This window comes from Pleurodeles waltl, chromosome 5 (assembly GCF_031143425.1).
Source record: "Pleurodeles waltl isolate 20211129_DDA chromosome 5, aPleWal1.hap1.20221129, whole genome shotgun sequence".
Lineage (NCBI taxonomy): Eukaryota > Metazoa > Chordata > Amphibia > Caudata > Salamandridae > Pleurodeles > Pleurodeles waltl.
In genome coordinates, this window is record NC_090444.1 from 140,253,125 (window position 1) to 140,280,168 (window position 27,044).

The 27,044-nt window shown below is 47.5% G+C and overlaps 1 protein-coding gene across 1 annotated transcript in view; it reads left to right on the forward strand.

Moving 5' to 3' along the window:
* LOC138297008 (calpain-13-like) overlaps positions 1 to 27,044 on the forward strand; it is a 511,734-nt gene that overhangs the window by 71,025 nt on the left and 413,665 nt on the right. The window contains exon 4 of the mRNA XM_069236526.1: positions 20,287 to 20,405. Coding sequence (XP_069092627.1) covers positions 20,287 to 20,405 — 119 coding nt within the window. The remainder of the gene's footprint in view (positions 1 to 20,286; positions 20,406 to 27,044) is intronic.

Below are 27,044 nucleotides of genomic sequence, written 5' to 3' on the forward strand. Positions count from 1 at the left end.
CACCTACTCCTAGTATATTTAAACCCCCCCAATCACCCACCCAATAGTCCCCCAGCACACACATATCATCCACCCATGCACCTTCACCCAAGACAACTACACATACACACCTCACAACCATACCCACTCCCTCCACTCCCAAAACATCTTTCCATTGACCTCCCATGTGTCCCCAAAAACGTTTCCTACGTGAGTTTTCCCTGTTCCCCACCACTGGCCCAGTCCCTGTTACCCCCAAGTGACCTGGCTACCCTTCCAATGCCCCTGCCTGCCACCTCCCAGTCTGCTACTGCCCCTGCCCCTCCACCACCTGGCACTTCCGCTCCGTCACGTCGATTTCTCCTGCAGCCAAGCCCAAGCCCACTCCCTCCACTTCCCAGGCAAAGGCCACTCCCTCCACTTCCAAGGCCAAGCCCAAGCCCCCCTCCCCCGGCGAAGCCACCTCCCTAGAAGAGCAAGCCCAAGGACCCCCATCCAAGTCCACCCCTAAGGACCCCCACTACAGGCCCAGACGAAAGGAACCCCCTCCAAGCCCAAGGCATTCCCACACCCATGAGGTGTCTGCATTCCCCATTGATGCCCCAGCCCTGTGGAAGCCTGCACTTTGCAGTCAGGAGTCAATTTGAGGCGTCAGCTTATGCCCAGTATGCTCAGGGCACTGTGAACTATTGGACTGGCCCTTGGGCCTGTAAATTCATTGTTTTATGCACAGTTTTAAAAGTGATTATATTTATGCGGCACAACACTGTTGGTGTCGATCGTACCTACCTAGTCCTTGCTTTCCCTCAACATGTATGTGTGGTGGTTGTGGGTATTAGCGTTTATGCATGTGTGTGTGTGTGTGTTGGCACAGGTGTTTGTTTGCATGTGTGTGTGGGCATGGCTTCCAGAGTCATGTGTGTGTGCTGTGTGTGTGTGTGTCATTCCCTCCAGTGTGTGCTAGGCTGGTGTGCTTACGGTTGGTGTTGTGGTTGCCGTCGGTAGCCCGGGAGTTGCAGGGCCAGGTAGAGGATTGGCAGGAGTTGCAATTCACGTGCCATTGCACTTACAGATGTGGCTGTGTTCCTGAAGGTAGGTATTCCCTTTTATATTGTTAATTTCTGCTAGGCTTTTGGTGGTGGGGGTTCCGCCGCAGAAATCCTGGCGATGTGCAACCTTGTAATATGGTCGTGGGATACTCCCTGACCGCCAGGCTGAAGGTGGTTGCTGCCTGGTGTGCCAGCCCTTTTGCTGTGGCGGGCCGAATGGTGACTTGGCTGTGTTCTGCAGGTACCTTCCCAGTACTTGTTATATGTCAGTCTTCACTGCCGGGCCCGCGGCAGTGCAGCCGCCAGCTCCACCACAGCAGTACTCCGACTGCCAAACTTGTAATGAGGGCCTTTGTGTCCTGCAATCATAGGTCGATCTCCTAAACAATCATCTAAAGAGTCAATCAGTCCATGAATGTACAGTGTGAATAGAGTTGGTGCTAAACCTTGTCTTATCCCTCGACCCACCCTTATACGTTCTGTTAGTATGGTGCTTAACCAAACTTTGCAGAAGGCTGTTCTTTAACCCGATCTGTTTTAGTGCAACCCACAGTTTGTCCCTGGGGATGAGATCAAAGGTGGCATGGAGATCCACAAAGACTTCATTGATATGTTCTCTTTTGATAGTTTCATATTTCCATAAGATTGTTTAACACATGAAAATGTGATTGGTAATGCTTGTGTTTTCTCTAAAGTCCACCTCTAGGGGGGAGAAAATCTAGCCATCATTTGCCTAATCATGAATCCTCTCAAGCAGGTGCATACAGAATGATTTCTGTTATATATCAATCGGGCTAATATTCATGTAATTCGCTGGGTCACTCCTGTTCCCCTTTTTGAATATTGGTATCCCCTCAGCTCCTAGCCAATATTCGGGAACTGCTGCATCCTTTAGTAATGAATGAAAGGTTTGGTTGAGAATTAAACTCCAAACTTCCTTTTCCGAATAAAAAAGCTCATCCAGGATTTTAGCTAGACCTGGTGCTTTGCCACTTTGAATTGTCATAAAAGCTGTCCTGGTTTCCTCTACACTATAAACAGGCACCTCTCCATCATTCTCTCCCCTGTTCATAGTTAGGCTGACTATATTAGATGTCTCCAGCTCTTCAAGCCACAGCTTGTGGAAAGGGAGCTAAAATGGTTTAACCCATGCCTGTGGTTGAATGTGGTAATCTTCCTCTGTAATTTGACTTTTGGTCCCTTTGTTTAGTATATGCCAAAATTGTTGCTTGGAGCCCTTAAGCTCCGCCGCACACAGTAGGTCTCTTAAACCCCATTTCCCACACCCTTTTGGCTTCTGGCTGGGCTAACTTAAAACATTTCCTTTTCAAAGCCACAGTCTCCCTCCACCCACTTTTTATGCCCCCTCATCAGCTCTTCCGTAGCCACCGTACAGTGCTCATTGTACCATTCTGCCTTTTTACTGCTCTGGATCCTTCCCTTGTTGAAGAAAAAATCCTTTAGGTTCTCAATTAATGTGTTGAAAACCTCTATTGTTAATTGTGCCTCACCCTCGTGTGTAGCAAAAGCATATAAAGCTTGCAATATAATGTTATAAATTTGTGCCAAAGTATCTGGATTTCTCTTGATCATAGGCCACTTGACCTTCCTTCTATTGTTGTTAAATACAATTGGGATTGTCTTTTCCCTATCTACACAGCCCTGAGTTAATAAAGGTATGTCTTCTAGTTCTAATAGCACAGTGTTATGGTCGCTATCATATCATTCTGCCACCCTCTTATCTATCAGATGGTGCCAGATTAAAGTATCTAGCTAGATGTAATCTGTTCTAGAGCTACTGTTAGCCTGTTTCAAAGTGTGTTTTAAGTCTCTATCTGATATTGAACAACTGTTGCAAGATTGGAGGCCATGTCTAAGGGAAGGAGATGCTATTTGAAATGCTACTTTGGTGTTTCTAACGTAACCTGAATGTGACAATCTCAGGATTCCCCTGGCCTTATTCTCTTTTTCTGTTAGGTTACTCATACGTTCTAGTGATTCATAGATGGTATTCAAGTCCCCAGCCAATATCAGGTAGCTTGTGTCATTAGCTATTTCTAGATAGATGTCAAGGGCTACAATGGTTGGGGAATCCTGGTTCAGGGAGTAAATATTAACCAGTAGGAGGGACTCAATCCCTAGGCTACGTCCAAGTCTCAAGGCCAATACGTTTTTACAGTTGATATGTAGTCTTTTAACAGTTCAATCCAAATGATTAGACTTCTCATTTTGTGGCCTGCGGATGATGGAGTGGCCTCAACACTATGATTCGCAAAGCATGCCTGGTGGACCTTTTCAGTGACCCACGTCTCCTGGAAGATACATACATCAAAACTATCGATGACATTTCCCCACTCCTCACTGTTAAGTTTAGACTTAAGGCCTGCTATATTCCAAGATAATATCTTTAGATTTTTGTTCACCTTTCTTATTTGTTGGCTGGATTCCTGGCACTGTCTCCCCACTATATGTCTGTGAACAGCGAGCAGGCAGATACCTAGCTTCACAGTTGTTGATGCAGTGGCCTAGCTCAATCAAGTTAGTTTCTACAAGTTGGAGTGACAGTCCCGCATTCTGCCATATTCTCCCCCCACCTACATCTCCCATGGCTGTTGGTGGTAAGGTGCTGCTTTGTGATGTCTCTCTGTGCATAGTAACCAACCTACTATTCCAAGCGGGTTCCAGCATCCCCCCTAACTGAAAGATTAAATTTAAACTGGATCTTTGAACCAGCTGACAGTAGTGTACACTGGCCTAACCTCACTAATCCTAGTCCAAGTGCGTGGTTAACTAGATCAAGGGAGACGTAGTCGTATTCATTGTTGTAGTGCTGATTCTATTATTGAGCGGCAGTGTCTGACCTGCCTAATCCAGTGAATAACTTTATTGATGAGCTTCTCGCCTGTTTCTCTCGTTCTAGCCGGAATCTGAGGAACATTCAAAATGTATAGTTTACTACTCTTCCCTCCGTGGGATAGTGCAGAGACTGTACAGTGGACAACAGGCAGATCATTTATATATCCCTGCATACCTTGTGCATGTCCCCGAGTGTTCAGAACAGACCTCACGGCATTAGAGGGAGTTGTAGATCTAGCTTCCCTACCATTGAGACTCCTATTGGTAAGTCTAGGGAGATTCCTTCTACAGGGAGTGACAGTAGTATTTGGTGTCTCGCCAGGTACCAGACCCATAGTGCCCTGACACATATTTCCTCATCCTAGGGGTGGATGAGGCTGCACGTGGGGTCTACCAGAACTATTTATTGTCTTTTTCTGAGATGGTACACATTCCCCTCTGAGACCGATCCCAATGATTGAGTAACCTTCTTGCCCTCGATTCCCTGCCATACTTCCATACTACTACCAATTAGGAATAAATTGTCAATTGTTTGTGTTAGTAATCCTATAGTCACTCTCATCATGGAAATGTCATTAACTAAATTTCCAATCATTTCTTTAAGTTGAAATAAATCAGCTTGGCAAGTATGATTAGTGTAGGTTTTATTGCCCCCATGTCCCTCCTGAACCTCTCTGACCAGCAAGATTGTGTACAGTTGTCTTTCTGACCTCATTACTTATTTGAGCTAATGGGCTAAAACAAATGGAGCACAGGACACCCGAGGCTGGTGTAGCACTCAATGAATCACCACCCTTAGCAACAGTAACTGGATTACATGATACTACTTGGTCACTTAAGCATGACCCCACATCCGCCCTTGGTCCAGGCACCTGAACTGTATCAGGTATAGAAATGGGAGTTTTGGGGCATGTGGGGATTTCCAATTTGAGGTGTTCTTGGGGGCAAACATAAATTCCCTGGTTGTGCTTGGGGCATGTGGCTTTTTTTTGTTTGAATATATATCATGGACTTTCTGACCTGTCTTAGTGGTTTTAGTAAACGCCCTGCAACTAAGCAGGGTCTCTACGTCCTTGATCAGATTGTCAGTATAACTGATCACACAGTTTTCCATGGCATTGGATGCTGGAAGTTTACCTGGTTTAGTTACTCTTTGCAAGCTCCATTTGGCTTTTCTTTTGCCCATTATAAAGGTACCGTGGACCAGTGGTCCTCACAGGGTATAATAAGCCAGGCCACTACTCAACACCCCTCAGTTTCTCATGAAACATGCAGACCTGGTTGTCCAGGTGACTTAACCTTCTACATCAAAGCTCAATAGTAGAGGGTAGGTCGCTCCCCCTGCCGCTGCAGCTCCACCAGCCCATGTTCCTGACACCTCCCAGCAAGACCTGCTAAAACAGTAAGTACTCCCCCTGCCCAGCCCCCCCGAGCCCCGCGCTACTCACCTATTTTCCTGTACCTCTGTCTTCTGCCTTCCGCTCTCTCCTCCAACCTCTCTCCGCACCTCTGCTGCCCTTTCTCCCTTCGCTCTCTGCTCCTCTTCTGCAGCCCACTTGCTGCGTGTTCTGCTCTTCCTCGGCCCCGCTCCCCTTCCTCACCGCGTTCTCTTCCTGCTTCTTTGTTCATCTGTTCTCTTCTTTCTCCTCTGCACCCCGTCCTGTGTGTTCTTTCTTCTTCTGTGTTCTTCATCTGTGTTCTTCATCTGTGTTCTTCATCTGTGTTCTTCTTTCTCCTCTGCACCCCGACCTGCGTGTTCTTTCTTCTTTCTTCATCTGTGTTCTTCTCTGCACCCCGTCCTGCTTGTTCTTTCTTCTTTCTTCATCTGTGTTCTTCATCTGTGTTCTTCATCTGTGTTCTTCTTCTGTGTTCTTCATCTGTGTTCTTCTTTCTCCTCTGCACCCCGACCTGCATGTTCTTCTCCTCCTCTGTACTTTTCTCTGCGTGTTCCTTTTCTTCCTCTGTGGCCTCTCCTCATCTTCTGGACGCTTCCCCTCTGCTTCTCAGGTCTCTCCTCTTCTGCCTCACTCTTCTTCTTGACTCCTCTCTCTTCTCTTTCGACTCTTCTCTCCTCTTCTTTTTTACTCTTCTTCTTGACTCTTCTCTCTTCTGTTCTTGACTCTTCTCTCTTCTGTTCTTGACCCTTCTCTCTTCTCCTCTTCTGTTTCTTCCTTACTCCCCTCCACCTGTGTAACCCCCCTCCCCTATCTTTTCTCCCCTCCCCTCTACCTGACCACCCCAACCTCCGCTTTCCCGCCGCCACCTCCTGCTCGGCCCCGCCCCCCATGCTCCCATTCATCGCCCGCCCCCAGCTGACCCCTCCTCCCCCCCCCCTCCCTCTTATGCCGGCCGCTGCGCGGCAGAGTCAGCAACCCTTGACCCGAGGGTAGGTCGCTCCCCCTGCGGCTGCAGCTCCACCAGCCCAGGCTCCTGACACCTCCCAGCAAGACCTGCTAAAACAGTAAGTACTCTCCCCGCCCAGCCCCTCGCCCAGCGCCGCGCTACTCACCTCTTTTCCTGTACCTCTGTCTTCTGCCTTCTGCTCTCTCCTCCAACCTCTGTCCACACCTCTGCTGTCCTTTCTCCCTTCGCTCTCTGCTCCTCTTCTGCAGCCCACTTGCTGCGTGTTCTGCTCTTCCTCAGCCCCGCTCCTCTTCCTCACCGCGTTCTCTTCCTGCTTCTTTCTTCATCTGTGCTCTTCTTTCTCCTCTGCACCCTGTCCTGCGTGTTCTTTCTTCTTCTGTGTTCTTCATCTGTGTTCTTCATCTGTGTTCTTCTTTCTCCTCTGCACCCCGACCTGCGTGTTCTTTCTTCTTTCTTTATCTGTGTTCTTCTCTGCACCCCGTCCTGCTTGTTCTTTCTTCTTTCTTCATCTGTGTTCTTCATCTGTGTTCTTCATCTGTGTTCTTCTTCTGCGTTCTTCATCTGTGTTCTTCTTTCTCCTCTGCACCCCGACCTGCGTGTTCTTCTCCTCCTCTGTACTTTTCTCTGCGTGTTCCTTTTCTTCCTCTGTGGCCTCTCCTCATCTTCTGGACGCTTCCCCTCTGCTTCTCAGGTCTCTCCTCTTCTGCCTGACTCTTCTTCTTGACTCCTCTCTCTTCTCTTTCGACTCTTCTCTCCTCTTCTTTTTTACTCTTCTTCTTGACTCTTCTCTCTTCTGTTCTTGACTCTTCTCTCTTCTGTTCTTGACCCTTCTCTCTTCTCCTCCTCTTCTGTTTCTTCCTTACTCCCCTCCACCTCTGTAACCCCCCCTCCCCTATCTTTTCTGCCCTCCCCTCTACCTAACCCCCCCACCCTCTGCTTTCCCACCGCCACCTCCTGCTCGGCCCCGCCCCCCCTGCTCCCATTCGTCGCCCCCCTCCCACCCCCCACCCCTAGTTGACCCCTCCTCCCCCCCTCCCTCTTATGGCGCCCGCTGCGCGGCAGAGTCAGCGACCCTTGACCCGAGGGTAGGTCGCTCCCCCTGCCGCTGCAGCTCCACCAGCCCAGGCTCCTGACACCTCCCAGCAAGACCTGCTAAAACAGTAAGTACTCCCCCCGCCCAGCCCCTCGCCCAGCCCCACGCTACTCACCTCTTTTCCTGTACCTCTGTCTTCTGCCTTCCGCTCTCCCCTCCAACCTCTCTCCGCACCTCTGCTGTCCTTTCTCCCTTCGCTCTCTGCTCCTCTTCTGCAGCCCACTTGCTGCGTGTTCTGCTCTTCCTCGGCCCCGCTCCTCTTCCTCACCGCGTTCTCTTCCTGCTTCTTTCTTCATCTGTGCTCTTCTTCCTCCTCTGCACCCCGTCCTGCGTGTTCTTTCTTCTTCTGTGTTCTTCATCTGTGTTCTTCTTTCTCCTCTGCACCCCGTCCTGCGTGTTCTTTCTTCTTCTGTGTTCTTCATCTGTGTTCTTCATCTGTGTTCTTCTTTCTCCTCTTCACCCCGACCTGCGTGTTCTTTCTTCTTTCTTCATCTGTGTTCTTCTCTGCACCCCGTCCTGCGTGTTCTTTCTTCTTTCTTCATCTGTGTTCTTCATCTGTGTTCTTCATCTGTGTTCTTCTTCTGTGTTCTTCATCTGTGTCCTTCATCTGTGTTCTTCATCTGTGTTCTTCTTTCTCCTCTGCACCCCGACCTGCGTGTTCTTCTCCTCCTCTGTACTTTTCTCTGCGTGTTCCTTTTCTTCCTCTGTGGCCTCTCCTCATCTTCTGAACGCTTCCCCTCTGCTTCTCAGGTCTCTCCTCTTCTGCCTGACTCTTCTTCTTGACTCCTCTCTCTTCTCTTTCGACTCTTCTCTCCTCTTCTTCTTTACTCTTCTTCTTGACTCTTCTCTCTTCTGTTCTTGACTCTTCTCTCTTCTGTTTGTGACTCTTCTCTCTTCTGTTCTTGACCCTTCTCTCTTCTCCTCTTCTGTTTCTTCCTTACTCCCTTCCACCTCTGTAACCCCCCTCCCCTATCTTTTCTCCCCTCCCCTCTACCTGGCCCCCCCACCCCCTGCTTTCCCGCCGCCACCCCCTGTTGGCCCCGCCCCCCCTGCTCCCATTCATCGCCCCCTCCCGCCCCCAGCCCCCAGCTGACCCCTCCTCCCCCCCTCCTCCCTCTTATGGCGGCCAAAGACAAGCCCGTCTGCGCCCGTCCTCGCCTGGACCGTGCCCAGCGCCACGACCCCTGGCCCCCAGCACCCCCAAACCACACAGCACCGCTACGACCCCAACACCCTCCACGCCCTCAACCCGGGGCGCTCCAGTACCTGCTTCCAAGCCAACCCGAAACGCACCCATGGACCCTTCGCATGCCTCACCTGCAAACTCACCTTCCACCGCGAAACCACCCCGCCCGCCACCCCACGCGCCAACAACCACCTCAAATGCATCCTGATCAACGCACGCTCCGTCCACAAGCATGCCGTTGAACTATGGGACCTCCTGGACTCCACCGCACCAGACGTCGCCTTCATCACTGAGACCTGGATGAACGCCTCTTCGGCCCCCGACATCGCCATAGCCATCCCCGACGGCTACAAGATCTCCAGGAGAGACCGCACCAACCAAGCCGGTGGAGGAATCGCCATCGTCTTCAAGGACTCCATCAACGTCACCACCTCCACCGAAGACACCCCCCTCGCCGCCGAACACCTGCACTTCCAGATCCACACCGACCCCAGAACCACCCTCAGAGGAACTCTCATCTACAGACCCCCTGGACCACGGGCCCTCTTCAGCGACTCTATCACTGACTTCATCTCCCCGCACGCCCTTGCCTCGCCGGACTACATCCTCCTCGGCGACCTCAACTTCCACCTGGAACAGAACAACGACCCTAACACCATCGCCCTACTCGACAACCTCGCCAACCTCGGTCTCAAGCAACTGGTGAACACCCCCACCCACATTGCCGGACACACGCTCGACCCCATCTTCTCCGCCAGCAACCACGTATCCTTCAGCCACTCCTCTGTAATACACTGGACCGACCACAGATGTGTCCACTTCACCTTCCGATGCGAGACTCGCCACCACCGCACACAACCCATCACACGCAGACATTGGAACAAAATCCCCACGGAACAGCTTCTCTCCACTCTCAGCAACAACCAACCCACCTTCTCCACCGACTCCAACGACGCAGCCCTCAACCTCACGCTTTGGATCACCAACTGCACAGACAACCTCGCACCCCTCAGACGTCTCCCAAGACAGACCAACACCAGGAAACCTCTTTGGTTCACAGACACCCTCAAGGAATTTAAAAAAAACTGCTGCACCCTCGAGAAAGCCTTGCGCAAGGACCACACCGCAGAAAACATGTCTGCCCTCAAAAATGCCACCCGCGAACACCACCAACTGATCCGAGCCACCAAAAGAACTTCCTTTACAGACAGACTGGACAAGAACACCCACAACAGCAAAGAACTCTTCAACATTGTCAAAGAGCTCTCCAATCCTAACGCCAACGCCATCACGCCCTCACAAGAACTCTGCAACTCCCTCGCCACCTTCTTCCATCGTAAGATCACCGACCTACACGAGAGCTTCGGACACCAGACACAGCCAACCACCACAGAACCTACAACCCCAACCATCACCCTCAACGCCTGGACTCACATCAGCACGGAAGAGACCAAAGCTATCATGAACTCCATCCACTCCGGTGCCCACTCGGACCCCTGCCCACACTTCATCTTCAACAAAGCCGACGACATCATCGCCCCACATCTCCAGACCATCATCAACAGCTTGTTTGCTTCTGCCACCTTCCCCGAGAGATGGAAACACGCGGAAGTCAATGCCCTACTGAAGAAACCTATGACGGACCCCAGCGACCTGAAAAACTTCCACCCCATGTCGCTCCTCCCCTTCCCTGCCAAAGTCATAGAGAAGACCGTCAACAAGCAACTTACCAACTTCCTTGAAGACAACAACCTACTCGACCCCTCTCAGTCCGGATTCCGAGCCAATCACAGCACAGAAACCGCCCTCATCTCAGTCACAGATGACATCAGAACTCTGATGTACAACGGAGAAACAGTCGCCCTCATCCTCCTCGACCTCTCGGCTGCCTTCGACACCGTCTGCCACCGAACCCTAATATCCCGCCTCCGCTCCACCAGTATCCAAGGACAGGCCCTGGACTGGATCACCTCCTTCCTCTCCAACCGCTCCCAAAGAATCTACCTCCCACCGTTCTACTCAGACCCCACCGAGATCATCTGCGGCGTCCCACAAGGCTCCTCGCTCAGCCCGACTCTCTTCAATGTCTACGTGAGCCCCCTCGCCGACATCGTACGCAAACACAACATCAACATCACCTCCTACGCCGACGACACTCAGCTGATACTTTCCCTCACCAAGGACCCCACCAGCGCCAAGACCAACCTGCAAGATGGAATAAAAGACGTCGCAGAATGGATGAAACTCAGCCGTCTGAAACTGACCTCAGACAAAACGGAAGTCCTCATTCTCGGAAACACCCCATCCGCCTGGGACGACTCCTGGTGGCCCACGGCCCTTGGCCCCGCACCAACCCCCTCAGACCACGCACGCAACCTCGCATTCATCCTGGACCCACTTCTCACCATGACCAAGTCAACGCTGTATCATCTTCCTGCTTCCTCACCCTCTGCATGCTCCGAAAGATCTTCCGTTGGATCCCCACCAACACCAGAAAGACTGTGACCCACGCCCTCGTCATGAGCCACCTGGACTACGGTAACACCCTATACGCAGGAACCACCGCTAAACTCCAGAAACGTCTGCAGCGAATACAATACGCCTCCGCCCGCCTTGTCCTCGACATACCCCGCAACAGCCACATCTCCGCCCACCTGAGACTCCTGCACTGGCTTCCCGTCAACAAAAGGATCACCTTCCGGCTCCTCACCCACGCACACAAAGCCCTCCACAACAAGGGACCCGATTACCTCAACCGTCGCCTCAGTTTCTACACGCACACCCGCCAACTTCGCTCCGCCAACCTCGCACTCGCCGCCGTCCCTCGCATCCGCCGCACCACGGCAGGTGGGAAATCCTTCTCCTACCTGGCAGCAAAGACATGGAATTCCCTCCCCACCAACCTCAGGACCACCCTGGACCACCTCGCATTCCGGAGGCAACTCAAGACCTGGCTCTTCGAGCTGCAGTAATCCCCCTCCCCCTAGCGCCTTGAGACCCTCACGGGTGAGTAGCGCGCTTTATAAATGTTGTTGATTTGATTTGATTTGAATAGTTCAAATCCAAGGCAGAGGGATATCTTACCAATTACATAAGTATGTAAAAAGCAAAATCAAGGGGGGAGGCCCTGCCTCTTCTTTTTGCTGATGTGTGCGGACAGGCCTGCCCTTGGCCTGGGCTTTGCCCGGTCGTAACCCGTGTGCATACCATGCAGCAGGAGCAGCTGTAGCTTAATAAGTGCTGTTCACTGGGTGGCCCCTCGCAGGAGTCATAGTTGGTGCCTAGGGCACGGTGATTATGGGAACTTTGAGTCCATTCTAGGCAGCGTTGGTGGTATCAGAGGGCTCAACCCCCCACGGTGATGGCTGGTATCCTCACAAATATGCAGTGATATAATCTGATGTATAAGGTGAAACTCTTTGGCATGTTAAAGAACTACACATTTTTTAATTTAGTAGAGATTGTATAATATTTTTGCATCATATTTGTTGCACGATATACATGCCAGAAGGTTATATGGCACGGCTTGTGCACATACTCCTAGAGCCAAGCCAGATCAATGGCTCTACTCTGGCTCAGCTCGCCCTGTTAATTTGCCTCTGAGCCTTCCTTAATTTGTAAGTTAGGGTTAGTACATGGGGACGTCCACCCTGCAGCCCACGGCTTTTTTATTTGGGAAACTTGAAGTTCACTTTTCCTCCCCCCACTTCCACCAACCCACCAGACACCTACACTTAGTCTCATTATAACTTGCACACACCTCCCATTATCTTCAAAAGATGAACAGAAGGTCTGGCATTCTCCCACATTGCACTCAAAATCTAGAATGACCTCCCAATGTAAATCTGGGCCTCCTCCTTGCTTCTTGAACTCCACATGAAGCTGAAGACCTGGCTCTTCAGCTAATTCTCCAAGGCTCACTACACCCATAAGCCCTCACCTATACACCAGCTCCTAGATAAGCCGTGCTTTACAAAGCCACATAACATAACAGTCACTTGATTGAAAGACTGATAAATGGACAGTACTAAAAATATAGAGCTGTGTACACATGCACCGATTTGACAGCTCTGTCGTTAAGGCTTTTTGTAGCAGAGACAAAGAAGAGTGTGTGGATCGAGTCACTTATTTAAAATAAGTGATCCCAGGGCAGGCACTCCAGACCATTGTGTTGTTTGTGTCCACAAAGTTGCGAGTTACCAGACAGAACATCCACAGTGGGACAGGCAGGGGCATAGCCTCAGAGGCCGTGGTTGGGGTGTTGGGTCAGGGGGCCCTGAGTCAGGTTTGCTACGTCTGTGTCAACTTTTCTCATCATTCTCATTTTACTAAGGCGTTTAACTTGCTTATTTTTTTAATTTGGATTTTAAATATATATGGTCACCAGTTTACTCAAAAAGTAGAAATCTGTACCCATAAAAGTACTCCATAAATGGATTAAAATGTACTACTTTTTGCAATTCACAAACATTGGCAATTATAGGCTTGGAACACTGTGCCAGTCTCAAGTTTTCAAATATACTACTGGCACTCAAACACCTTAAAGGTGATGGGATGAATGTTTGCAAATAGTCCAACCAGTGGAATACTTTGGGATAGCATTCTAACCCATTGTTATTTGGCCCACTGTGTCACTCTGGAGAAAGGACCATGTAATGCAAAACATCATCATCATCCGCTTCATTTCGTTCATAGGCCATAAAAGCAACATCCTATTAATAGCAAGTAAAAAAAATAAAAGTATAGACAATCTATTAAAATACTTTGCAATTATTAAGATCATTAACAAGTTAAAGGGATAAAATCAAATCAATACATACTCATTTAGACATTTAGATAAAAAATATAACTACAATTCATATTTGGTTTCTAATTGTGCAATAATGTTGCCACCAGACGAAATCCTACAGGGCCAATCCTTTCTAATTGTACTATCTCTATATGGAATGGGGCCACATCAGGTAAAAACATGCTTTCCCACTATTATTACTACTTGTTAACCAATGACCATAATATCAAAATGTATTCTACAAATTATAATGGCCATTCTTTAGATCTCACGATCCAGGCACTTCTCAGAAAAACGGTGACTGAGAACACTACTTTTCCACTAGTGTTGTGTAACAACACATGTAATGACTCTTTATGATTTTTAAATCCAAGATTACGACACAGCCGGCAATGCATTTCTCCCTTATCTTTAAATATCTTTGGCAAAAAAAGAGAAAATGAGCCAAAGATTCAATTTTCACTGGACAGAAGGGGCAGGAGGTAGTCACACCACTACATTTCCTTTTTTCCCACCTAGAAGTCATGGAGTTCAGTGGCAAAATTCCTAGTCTGAATTTTATATACAAGTTCTTTGCTTGCGCCGGATATATATTGTCCATATAATTTTGAAACTTAGGCAGACATTTGTGGTTGAGGAAGCGATCCGTTCTAATGCCTGTGTGCTGTGCCTGCCAAGTTTGAATAAAAATAGCTTCCCAATATAACTTTTTTACACAGTATACCATACCTTTTTTAACATTCAACGGGCATCTCCATACCTCCTCCATTTTAGTCTGATAGCACAGATCCTTTATATACTTAAGCCACAGGATTGATTCCACTTTATCAAAGGATAATAGTTCCATCATTACCATCCTATACGGCCCCAAATAGGCAGAAGACCACAAACGCACCCAATATAAAAGAGGTTTCAAACCTATTACACAGTGTATTGGATTCAATCCCACATCAAATCTAAGGGGAGTAAGTGGGGTACTAACTGGAAGATGGAACATAGAGCGCAAAAATGTATTTTCAATCAAAGTCAGTTTGTGCAAGTTGCAATGCCCCCAGAGTTCTGCACCATAAGATGCAGCTGTTACTGCAGCAGCCATATATACCGTGAGGGCTGGGGAGAGAGGCCCTCCAACTGAGTTTGTTATCCTTCTACCGATAACCATTGCCTGCTGCTGTAAAACCACAAAACTTTTCTCTATTTTAGGAGTCCAGGCAAGATTATCTGACATTCTAATTCCCAAGTAGTCAAAATGGCTAACCTGCTCAATCGGGGCACCACCTATGGCCATTTTTCCCCTAAAGGATTTATGGGGATTTAGGGCTATACATTTTTATTTCTCAGAGTTGCTTTCTAGCCCCCTTTCTTCACAGAAGGCTGCAAGGGAAACCAGTTCATTTTGGAGCCCCATCGGGGTTCTTGATATAAGTAGTGTGTCGTCAGCAAACATAAGGATAGGTACCGACATTCCCTCTATTTTAGGGGCGTCATGATTACACCTAATCAAGTGATCCACTGCCCCATTAATATGGAGACTAAACAAAGTAGGGGCCAGTACACATCCCTGTCTCACCCGACTTACAATTGGAATTGGGTCAGTGAGGTTGCGTCCTATCGTCCCCCTCACCCTAGTATAGGTACCCTCATGCAGATATCGTATTAGCCCCAGGAGGTCACCATCCATCCCGTAGGCATTTAAGACTCCCCAAAGGGACTTGTGTGGGATCAGATCAAAAGCTGCCCTCAAGGCAATAAAGGCAACATACAAATGATCACGTTTTAAAGTTAGGTATTTCCAGCAAAGGGATTTGAATCTGAAAACTTGATCCACAGTGCTGACCCCTTTTCGGAACCCAGCCTGCCAATCGGTAAGAATATGTTGCTCATCAATCCATGAATGCAACCTTGCCAGTATCTGTTTTTTGGGAGACATCAATTAATCTTATTGGTTTATAGTTTCCAGGGAGATCACGGTCTCCCTTTTTGTAAATTGGAACAATTGTTGCTACCCTCCATGCAGGGGGGATGCCTTCTCCATTCAAGATGGCATTGCTTAGGGTATTTATATATGATGTCCAAATTTCAGGTTGTAATAAATACAGGTCGCCAGGAATGCCATCAGGGCCCGGTGCTTTCCCCTTGTTTAGGGTCCTCAGAGCCATTGAAGTTTCATCCAGAGTAAATTCTGTCAGATTATATCTGGAGGGATCATGCTTACTGTACGGTTTAAACCCAGCAGTTACCCTAAGGGCTATTTCTGGTGGCTTCCCAGTAGTTCTTACACCACATAGCCCTTTAAAATGATTCACCCTTTCTTCTGGCTGAATTATTGACTCACACTCAAACGCAGCAGGATCGTTCCTACCTGTTACTAATTTCCAAAAAAGCTTAATATTCTCATCATGGAGAGCATCAGTTAATCTATCCCATTGTTTGCTTTCCCAGCTCATTTTGGCATCTCTCAAAGTTCTTTTATAATGAACCTGGCATCCTGTATCTCCTCTTTATGCTCCTTATCAAACACACTCAAGAGTTGCAATTTTGCCAGTCTGCAGGGCTTTGAAAACCACCTAGGTTTACTAGCAGTAGCCATCCCTCTGCGTCTCGGTACTGTAAACTGAAATCTCAAGTCATCCATCAGATCACAATGCAGTTGGACAAAATTTAGCACTGGGGGATGTTCAGAAGCCAAGGGAGAAAGTTTCCCTATGACCCTAAGATAGATTGTCAACTGGACCTTCGCATTATTTGCCACCTTCTCCCACCTTAAGTTCCTCCTATTGTTAACTGCTCTAATGTTATTGTCCTCTACCCATGTGGACATGGCACAATCTTTGAAAGAAGACGCTAAAAAGGTCAAACAAAGAGCCTGATGATCACTGTCAGCTCTGGGAGTCACTACCATATCCACCAGGGATGACCAAAGCCATTGGTCCAAAAAAATATAATCAAGATGACTCAAATAGCCTCCCCTTCTAAATGTGGGCCAAGCCGGAGTATCTGATCTTGTGTTTCCATTAACCTGTTTTAACCCCATACTAATTATCAGATTCTCAAGGTGGGCTGATACCCCCATGGCTCTATAAATATTTTCCTGGACAGGCCATGATCTGCCTAAGGATCTATCGTGAGAATAAAAGGTTGACAGATAATCTACATTAGTTCCCAATTTAGTATTGTAGTCCCCAGCAACTATAACTTGCACATTCCCAGGAAGTTTGGTAAGTATATCTACAAGTTGGCTCACTATCACAATTTGATCGTTTGAGGGGGCAGGTCTAATGTAAACGTTTATAATGGCTATATGTTTCATTCTCAATTGGGTCGCAATCTTGAGCTCTACTATTAATATATCCTTATTATTACAGGGAATTACTTTTGCTCTTGGAAATAGATCCTGTTTGAGCCCGGTCACGAGGCCTCCTGCAGCACGTCCTAAGGGTGAAGGGACCGCCAATTTTTGAAAAGTTAGGTATCCCACTCTATGTAATGCCTCAGGGGCCTAAGTCTCCTGCGTCATAATAATGTGATGTTGATCTATAAAGTTACACCATTCTGGGTCACCTAACTTGGTTCTCAGGCCCACCACATTCCACGAGAGGAGCCTAACTAAATCTTCATCACACCTTCCATGTCCCTTTTTCTCGCACAGATTGGTTCCTTTTGACCTCTCCTCTACATCCTTCTATACTGGTTCCACAATCACATTCACACTCCTCCTCTCTATTAACTACTGGCTGTGCCAGTTTAGAATTTACCAACTCTTTAATGCTTACAACAGGTAGTTCCCTCATAGTTGGTGAAATCACCTTATGTCAATCAACATCTGATGTATGCCCAATGGGTTCCAGGTTGACACGTTTTGAGGGGTCCAAGGGAGGGTTTCCAATGCATGACGCATTGCTACAGTTAATGTGGGTCTGGGGGCTAGAGATGCAACCCTTATTTGCGATAGTGTGTGTGATCTAAACCTTTGCTCAAGTTTCAAGAGGCCATCCACAAGCTCCTTTAATTCTCATAGCATACTTTATATAGTATGTTATCACTGATCTGCAACACCTTGTGTGTCTAATCCAGTGAATAATTTTATTTTTAAGTGAGTCTTGGGTTTCTCTTTTACCTGCAGACAATTCAGGGACATTTAACAGGTACAAGTCATACTGCATTTCTAATGTATTATTCCAAGGGGATCTTTCTAGAGTTCCTTCCTTCATACGTGCCATGCACCTTCCATTATCCCCTAAAGCCCATTCTTTCCCTCCTACTGGGTTGGAGCTAAAACTGTGTAAAGTGGGGAGTGCTTGAAATCCCATAGGAGGCATTTCTATTCGAGATCTAGAGTTAGATACATCAATTTGCATCTTTCCACCATCTGTGTCATCATACTTACTATTAGGACAGACAGGAGGTATGGGTATCTGGGCAAGATCTGTCTTTGGGAGAGAAATATCATGCTTCGCGACCATGGCTGTCAGACAATCCAATTTCTCTTCCAACCTTTTACCTAGTAAATTTATATAGGCTCTCAGATACTCAATTTCAGCTCTCAGCTGTGCTAGGTGCACCCCTGTAGGGGTTTCTCCCTTACTACCATCATCATTATCAACCCCATGATGATTTGGCCTGTCCTCTAAAATGTATCCAAGATCTTTCAGAGGTGCTTATCGGTTAGAACATTCAATGGATGTCTCAACTAAAGGGATATTATCCTGTGGTGAATGAGAGCAATTCAAGAAGGGGATTACAACAGGTTTCTCCTCCGTATCACTTCAAGAATAAATTCCCCTGCTAATTGTTGAGGCCTGATGCTGTTGGGCAACATTTAAAAAAATAGGTTTTAATACCTTTGCCAGGAGCCTTAGCCACTCCCCTATCACTAACTTTACTTTTTGTTGCAAGTAAACTTTCTACTTCCTCAATTAAGTTGTCAATTTAATTCAACGTACAATTCTCAGCAGAATGTCTGGGAAGCTTTTTCTTTGCCCCTCCTAGCCACAAACCTTCATCCGAAGCTTTCCTCTTGCCCATTCTTACACAATGTTAGGCTAAATTACTGGATTTAAGTAAAAAAAAAGAGGAAATAATGCACAACAGAAAACCATATAGAGAAAATCAAGGGGGGTGGCCCAGCCCAGCCTCTTCCAGCCACTAACGGCCCAAAGACGGGCCCACCCTTGGCCCGTGCGTTTCCCTCTCAGCGGGAAGAAAAGTCTGCTATTAAGCACCCCCGGGCGCAATGAAGGTGTCAGAAGTGGCTTCCTGCCGCAAGGTCAGCTGGGAAGTGGAGTTTTCAGGCCCCGGCCCCTTGAACGAGCATCCTGGGGCCTGAAAACATCTCCTGATGCAAATCAGTACTGACATAGCTTCTCATTTAAACAGTGCATCCTGACCTTGGGAAATTTGAGATTCACAGCCACCTCCCCCGAATTTCACTAAGCTACACCCCTGACAGTGTGTTTGGGCCCAGGAACTTAATAACTCATAGGAGCCTGTCCTGTTGCAAGCAAATGTTAAGTGATACTTGAAAAGTCCTCATCTTTGTTCCCCCTGCTCAGCCTGCCACCAAACCTAGTGGGAGGAAAGCTAACCCAAGAACAGGTTTGGAGTGACCACAGAGTAAGGTACTGCTCGTTACCGCGGCTACACCCCTGGGGGGGAGGGCTGAAGATTTGCACAAGGGTTTTGGATTTTGAGATTGAGAGGCAATGTGGAATTGTTTGCCCTGGGGCGAACATAAACTGCTTAAACAGTGGGTATGGCTGTCCCTGCAAACCTTTACATCATTAGGTTGGCAGTGCAGAAGAGCCATCTTCCCTCCTTCCCCCAATAGCTAATGGCAGGCATACATGTGGCACCACAAGGCACCTCTTCCATCCATGGAAGATCAAAAGAGGACTGGACCAGCTGTCTGTGACCTGAGAGGAGCCATGAAGGATTGGACCTGATCTCTTTTGTAATCAGAAAGTGGACCCCAAGGGTTGGCTAATCTCTTAAGTAGCTAAAGGGACACGACAGGCTGCAAGTGACCTTATTCTGGAAATGTCCAGATGACAAATGACAACTGGAACTGGTCCGGACTTTGTGATTTACGATTTACCTCTGCCTGACACCCTGAGAGTTCCTAATCGCCCTCCTCTGAGGTCCTGGGGGCCTTTGAAATCCAATCCTATGGTTGTTTGGGCTCCATATGAAAGTCTGGAAACTTTGATAAAGGTTTGCTCCAGAGCTCAATAGCCTCAGCAGTAGTGTCTACTGACCAGAATGGACTACCTTGACCCAACCAGTCCTTGTGACTGGTTCTTGTCATGTAGAGCAGATTTGAACATATTTGCCAATGCAGTTATTGGCTTAATTTTCATTCGTGGAGATCCAATCTGCTGTGGTGTAATGCACATTCTATTGTGCTCAGTGAGGTAGTAGAGGTGGTAAGGTCATTGTGGTCCTTGATAATGTCAACACATTTGTGGTGCTGTCGGCCCATTGTGTTGCTTTTTTGGTTCTTTTATAGGTCTAACTAGTTTCTGGATTGATGGCTACTGATTGTGGAAACATATTCGTGGGTGGAAACGGGTAATATTAGAAGTTACCTGACGTTTTTGAGGTTTCTTGTGTTACAGAGTTAGGGATCTTCGAGGAGATACCTACAGCTGCACGAAAAGCTAGGTTGTAGTCAATTGATTGCTGTCTTTTGTACTAACTGCAGACATTCTACTAAGAGTTCACCAGTTTGGCTGCACTAAAAGATGAATAGTAAAAAAGCACTTTGGAGTTACAGCACCAAATTGTATGTTTGTCAGTTTGTTGTCACCTCACAGTACATCATTGACAAAGGAAGTTGGACCTAGGTATAATGGTGATTACCAGTAGGCAACCAAAACATTCATGCAATCTTAAATGACTATGCAATTGTGGTTTTAATAATGTTGTCTAGCCATGTCCTAATTCCTTTATGTTAATATTGTTCTCTCTGAAGGTAATTGCTGGGTCTTGTCAACAATGGGTGCCTTGGCGTTAAAACAGACATTTCTCTGGAATGTAATACCATGTGATCAAGGGTATTCTGCAGAGTACGCTGGCATTTTCCACTTTAGGGTATGTATTTTCTAGTTAACTGAATGTTCATTTAACATCATGTTGCCATAAATTGTATAAGTTTAATTTTGAACTTACTCAAATAATTTGGTTCAGAATTGTATCATCACGTAGTTAACCTTGGGGATAAATAAACCACACAAACATACGAAGTCAACATCTAGTGATATCAGAGAAGGCTCATTTCAAAGTGGAATCTTATACTAAGCAAACATGATAGTTATTTTTTTTTTGTTTTTGTTCAATTTGTATCCATGGTCCTTTCCTTTGCTGAGTGCTCTTGACCAGACTAATGATGTTTTCTTTAAATTTAAGAAAAGATCAACAACTTAAATGGATTATTTTCAAAAACATTGAGGCAGATTTAAGAGACCTTTGCGCCACTTTAACGCCGCCTTACCTTCATTTTTTTTAGGCTAATGTGGCACTAAGGTGGCATTTTTCCCTGCGCCATATTTACAAAGTGGCGCAATGCATGCATTGCGCCACTTTGTAACACCTTCCGCCACATTACGCCTGCTCCAGGCATAATGTATGCAAGGGGGGCCAAAAAAATTACGCAGAGAAATCTAAAAGATTTCTTTGCACCATTTGTTTCGGCATTTTTAAAGCTTGCTCAGAGCAGGGGTTAAAAGGGGGCACACCATTGGTTACAATGGGCCCCTATGTACTGCTCAGGGTTAGCACCAAATCACAGTGGCTGCGGGGAGTGAGCATTGGTTGGCAAATGGTGCAGTGTCTGGTGGTTGCCATATCTAAATGGAAACAGGATGGATTTTTCCAGCTACAGAGTGAACAGCAGGAATGGGGGGTAGGGTTGGGATGTTTCTATACCACTGCCACCTTGGAATGGCCGATCCACTTACTATGTCTTGAAGGACGTTTCAGATTTAAATGTATTTAGTTGCTTATGCTTCACAATCTGGTGACGTTTCAGAGTAAAATGTATTTAATCGCTTATGCTTCACAATCTGGTGACAATCCCGTTTCATAATGCACATTTCATCACTTATTACTTGGGGAATGCACTGTGAAAAAGTTTGTACGTGCAAAATTACTCCATAGTGCAGAATATCAGAGGAAGGCTGTTTAGCTATGTACATATCTATGTATGCAATTATGGTGTATTTCTTACCACTACTGTTAGCGCTGTGCCTTCATCCTGATGCGGTTAGCACTATATTAACCTTCATATCAATAGTTAAAATAAATTAAGGATCTAAATCAGGGTGCCTCCCCAAAACAACAGGTCTGCTGGGCTCCTCTGTGTCAGCATCTCATTTGTCTTTATCTCAGTAGCCTTATGGTCATCCATCCTAATAGCCATGATTTTGCATCTCACCTGACCTACATTCAGACAGATTTGTACAGAGGTTGGATGAATGCTGTGGTTCTTATCTTTAAAGACACTTATGTTTTCTTGAAATGTTGCTTATAACAATTTAAATTAAGGTGCCTCCCACACATAGCTTGCTTTAGGGCAGTGGGACTGGAGCTGCTCCACTGGGCGCTGATCTGGGAAGGGGGACGCTGTGATTAGCAATAACCTACGATTTAAAAACACCTGCTGCAGAGTTCCTCTTGTGTCCAGCTTTCAAGCAGCAATACAAATATCAATATAACTCTTGTGATAAATGTTCTCGCTAGATAGAGAGATGGAGTTTTGTCTAGAGGTAGTTTTGATTCCTTATACATTAGCCTACAAGGTTAATATGCTTGCTGCAAAGAAAGCTTCCTGTGCAGATCACAGATCCTGCATTTTATATGGATAGCCGAGTGGATTACTGCTTTTGTCACAGAGATACTTTTGTTACTGCAGTTCATAAAATACAACCCTAATGCGTAACAATGGTTGTTACAAACTGTCATCAAAGAACTGCATCAAAACTGCATAAAATAGGTTAGGCAGTATTTTGTTTCCACCAGTCTTTCATTATTTATTCCTAACGTTGCTAAAAGGGGTTTGTTTAGGTAGATACGCATTCTTATTCGTAAAGCCAGCCTTTAGCCTTTAGAGAAGAGCTATGGAGATATGAGGGGCACTTATGCCTGGTAAAAGTGAGGGAATCCGAGGAGGAGGTAATAGTGGGACCGAAAATTATTGTGGCTCTGGGGGCCACCAGGGCTAAAGCTGGCCCTGCCCCCACAGCTCTTTTCAAAGCTATGCTAACTTATTTCTTTCTTAGCATTCAGGAAGTAATTTTCATCTTTCATGAAACGTGCATGAATACTCATGGTTGTGACAGCACTGCAGTAAAGACAATTAATTGATAAGTCACTACCTTTCTTTATCATTTGCTAATACATGGCACTACATATTTAGGGCCTCATTACGACCCTGGCGGCCGGTGGAACACTGGTGGTAACACTGCCAACAGGCTGGCGTTTTTCCGCTACTGTATTATGACCGTGACGCATTAGCCACGGCCATACCGCCGGCCCCTCCACTATACTGCCAGGCTTCCGCCGGGCAGTCATAATCCCCAGGGCAGCACTGCTGGGATTATGAGTCTCCAACCGCCAGCCTGTCCATGGCAGTAAACACCACCATGGAAAAGCTGTCAGTAAGGGGGACTCGGGGTGCCCCTGGGGTCCCCTGCACTGCTCATGCACTTGGCATGGGCAGTGCAGGGGCCTCCATGCACAGCCCCATCGCGCATTTCACTGCCCGAATCACGGGCAGTGAAATGCGCAACGGGTGCTGCTGCACCCGCTGCACATCAACATTGCCGCCGGCTCGATTACGAGCAGGCTGCAATGCTGATGTGACTTTTCCGCTGGGTCAGCGGACGGAAATGCTATTTCTGTCTGCTGGCCCAGTGGAAATGTCACAATAGGGGGCCAAGCATACTGCCAGCACTGGCGGTATGTTGGCTCCCGTGGCTTCGGCGGTCTTTTTCCAAGACTGCCGAAGTTGTAATGAGGGCCATAATCTTTAATTGGATGAAATATAATTTCTAAATATGGCTATGTTCAATAGATGCTTACTGTGAATAAAATCAAAATCGGTACAATGTTTTGCAACATCTTACTTAATCAAGTTGAAGTTCACATAGTTATTAACCACTGTAAGCATTTGGGGGCGTGGCCTGCAGCAGATGAAGCTGCACGCCTAGCGCAGCGCTCCAGGGCCGGGAACGGGACCCAGCCAGATTATTAACAGCAAAAAAGCCCTGACCGTGCAATGAAACACAGCCCCAGCCTCGGTGAACCGCCTGGCGAATGTGGGGACGACACCAGCAGAATCGGACCAGCGGCTGTGGAGAAATTTGCGTGTGCTCTCCGCGACTGCCTAGAACCAAGATGGCGGCCGCATCTGAGTGCCGGCACCTCTGAGGAGCCGTGACGGAGAGAGGAAAGAGGGGGGCCTACGGCCCCGGACTCGGTACACCTGCCCTGCTGGAGGGATCCTGCGGCGTCTGTGGGCCCTTTGCTTCCCCCGGGGGGGGGATGAAAACATGAAAATGCGGAGGAGCAGATGAGGAGGACCTGCGCGGCAGTGCGGGCGAGTAGAGGTGGAGCAGCCCACCTGACTTAGACCAAGGACTCGCGGCCGACTCCGCGGCCCATGGCTCCAGTGCGGTGAGGAGCTGCGGCCAGCTTTAAAGACTCCCCCGTGGGCTCTGAGGTGAGGGATATCCGGAAAAACGATGCCTGTGAGCTGGGCCCTTCCTTCCCGTACATACTCACCCGGGGAGATCCATCCAGTGGAATGTCGACCCCCAACAGTGAAGCGGTGCCCACTGGTTCCGCTGAGAGTGCGGGTGCCTGTGAGATCTCGACCCTCTCTCTCACCTGCCCGAGGGAACCGGGCGACCAATAGAAGCCCAAACAAAATAGAAGGGAGGAAGGTCCTGGCCCCCCTCACAGCAATAAAATTCCACCACCCTGGTACCTGGTGGGGTGCTTCGGGGACTGCGTCGAAGTACGCCCTGCAGAAACCTTAGAGTAAAGGAGCTCCAGACCCCAACAGCCGAGGACTCCTCCCTCCAAAAACTCGCATTAGGACCAAAACAATGGGTAAACCCAAAAAACGCAAAGAGCAGGACCTGGAAGACCCAAATGCCACCAAGATGCCCGGACAGCCACCAAATTCAAACCCTCAAAACTGCTCAGCACAACAGGAGACGATGCTGGACACGGTCCTTCAGGCCATCAGAAAATCCCGCGAAGCACTCAAACAAAAAATACTTAACAGTGGACCTATCACTGCTGCGAGACGACCACTGTAGACTTACAGAGAGAGTGGGAACGACCGAAAAGACTCTTGAACTGGTGACATCAACACAGAATTCCTCGTCTACCGAATTTGTTGCACTTACATCCTGGGTGAAAGCCTTAGAAGCCAGGGCGGAAGACACAGAAAATCGCGCTTGTAGGAGTAACCTTAGACTGGTCGGAGTGCCGGAGGGGGTGGAGTCCTCAGCAGCAAGCATGGAATCCTTCCTGGAAAACTGGCTCAAAGAAACTGTGCCCGAGGGCCTCTCATCATTTTTTGCGATAGAAAGAGCCCACAGAGTACCCAGTAGGTCTCCTCCCCAGGAACGAGACCACGGCCAATAGTGGTGAAACTATTACATTTCAAAGACAGAGATTACATCCTATTGCAAACCTGCTTAAAAGGTGAAATTACATTAAATAACCAGCGAGTCATGGTTTTCCCAGACTTCACCAAAGGAATGCAAACACAAAGGGCCTCCTTCAATGACCCCAAACACATCCTGCGCGAAAAGGGTATAAAATACGCAATGCTCTTTCCGGCCAAACTCAGAGTGGAGTATGAAGGTAAAACACATTTTTTTTCCTCACCGCAACTGGTAGACAAATGGCTGGAATCCCTGAATATTACCACTCCAGACCTCCGGCCTAGAGCCCCTCGCCCACCCGGCAGGAAACGCAGCAGATTCATCAAACGAATCACGGAGGTTGCACCTCCAAGACACCAAACTCTCCAAGAAATACGCAAAGCAGTGGACGTTGCGGCAGCACAAAGCAGAGGAATCTTCCACCCATCCCAGGCCTCGGGTGACACCTCGGACCATGACTCGAGCTGCTGGGGCTCCTCAATCTCATCACAAGATACCCTCACTAGCTTGCCAAAAGTGACCCCAAGATCATCGGAAGAAATTATTTGACTCCTTACTGAGCGAGCTGGATAGTCATGGGTAATATCACGAACATAACCAGCTTGTAATGCTTGGCAGAAGAAGTAATCACCGAAACTGCGGAAGGAGACACATCTTGATTAAAAACTCTCTGGGCTGCTGATATGACCTTGCAGGGTCCCGGGAACGGCCTGGAGCGTAGGCTCTCAGTCTCTGGCGTGCCACCCACCAATAGGACACTAAGATAAGTTACAATGGTTTGGACGGGGAAAGTTTTAGTAACTGGTCCTGGGGAGAGGGGGTTGGGAGCTGTATTTGTTAAATTAGAAAAGGGGGTAACTCATGCACTTATCATTAATGAAGCTGATAATTCTCAAACTAGAACCTCGTCATTAAACCATAAATCCAAACACCGCAATACGCAATTTTACCCTAGCCTCCACAAACAAAAAACACCAAGATCATGTCTACAAAGTATAAAATAATAACCTGGAACGTCAGAGGCTTAAATAATATGTCCAAGCCGTACAAAATACACAGCCATCTCAAACGCAGGGGAATAAACATAGCTCGTCTGCAGGTAACCCATCTAGTGGAGCAAGAAGTTACTGCTCTTAAAAAAAAGATGGAGAGGCCAAATAATTGCCACTAATTATTCAGCATTCGCAAGGGGAGTACTGCTATGGATCCGCCCTGGGGTGCCCTTCTAGGTACTTTGCAAGATCATAGACAAAGAAGGAAGATATGTAGTGGCTATCGGGAGACTAGAGGGAAGAGAAGTAACCATAGGTGGTGTATACACACCGAACCACGACCAAGGGAAACTTTTTGACAAGCTATCTTTGGAGACAGGCCCATTCCTCGCAGGCTTAACTATAATTGGGGGTGACTTTAATTGTATAGCAAACATCAAACAGGATAGATCACATCCGTCCCTATTGCAATCCCATTCCCTAAAATCCGCCAAATCGTTTACTGATTGGCAACAACACTGGCAACTAGGAGACAGCTGGAAGAAACTCAATCCACACACCAGGGACTATTCATATTACTCAACAGTGCATGATTTGCACATTAGGCTTGACACTTTCTTAGTATCCCCCGAAATTCAAAATGACTTGATAACGGCCTAATACCTTAGTCGCACAATATCAGACCACAATCCCTTGGTGATCTCACTGTCCTGGTGTAGAGAGAGACCAACGATTCCAACATGGCGCCTCAGGCCGGAAATGCTCGAAGACGAAGCATTCAAACACACTTTACACGCAGCCATTGTCGAATATTTTAAACAAAACACAGGGACGGCGCTCTCCAGATCCAAGGAATGAGAAACATTCAAAATAGTAATCCGGGGCACTTGTATCAATGAGAATATAGGAGATCGGAATCAATAGAAACCGAGCTCCGGCGACTGGAGGTATCCCTTAGAGACATCGAGCTTAGCCGCCCTACATAACCAGACTTGGCCCCCCTTTTAAACAAAACCCATACCAAAATAATTGAGGCAAACACTAGATTAACACGCTTCGAC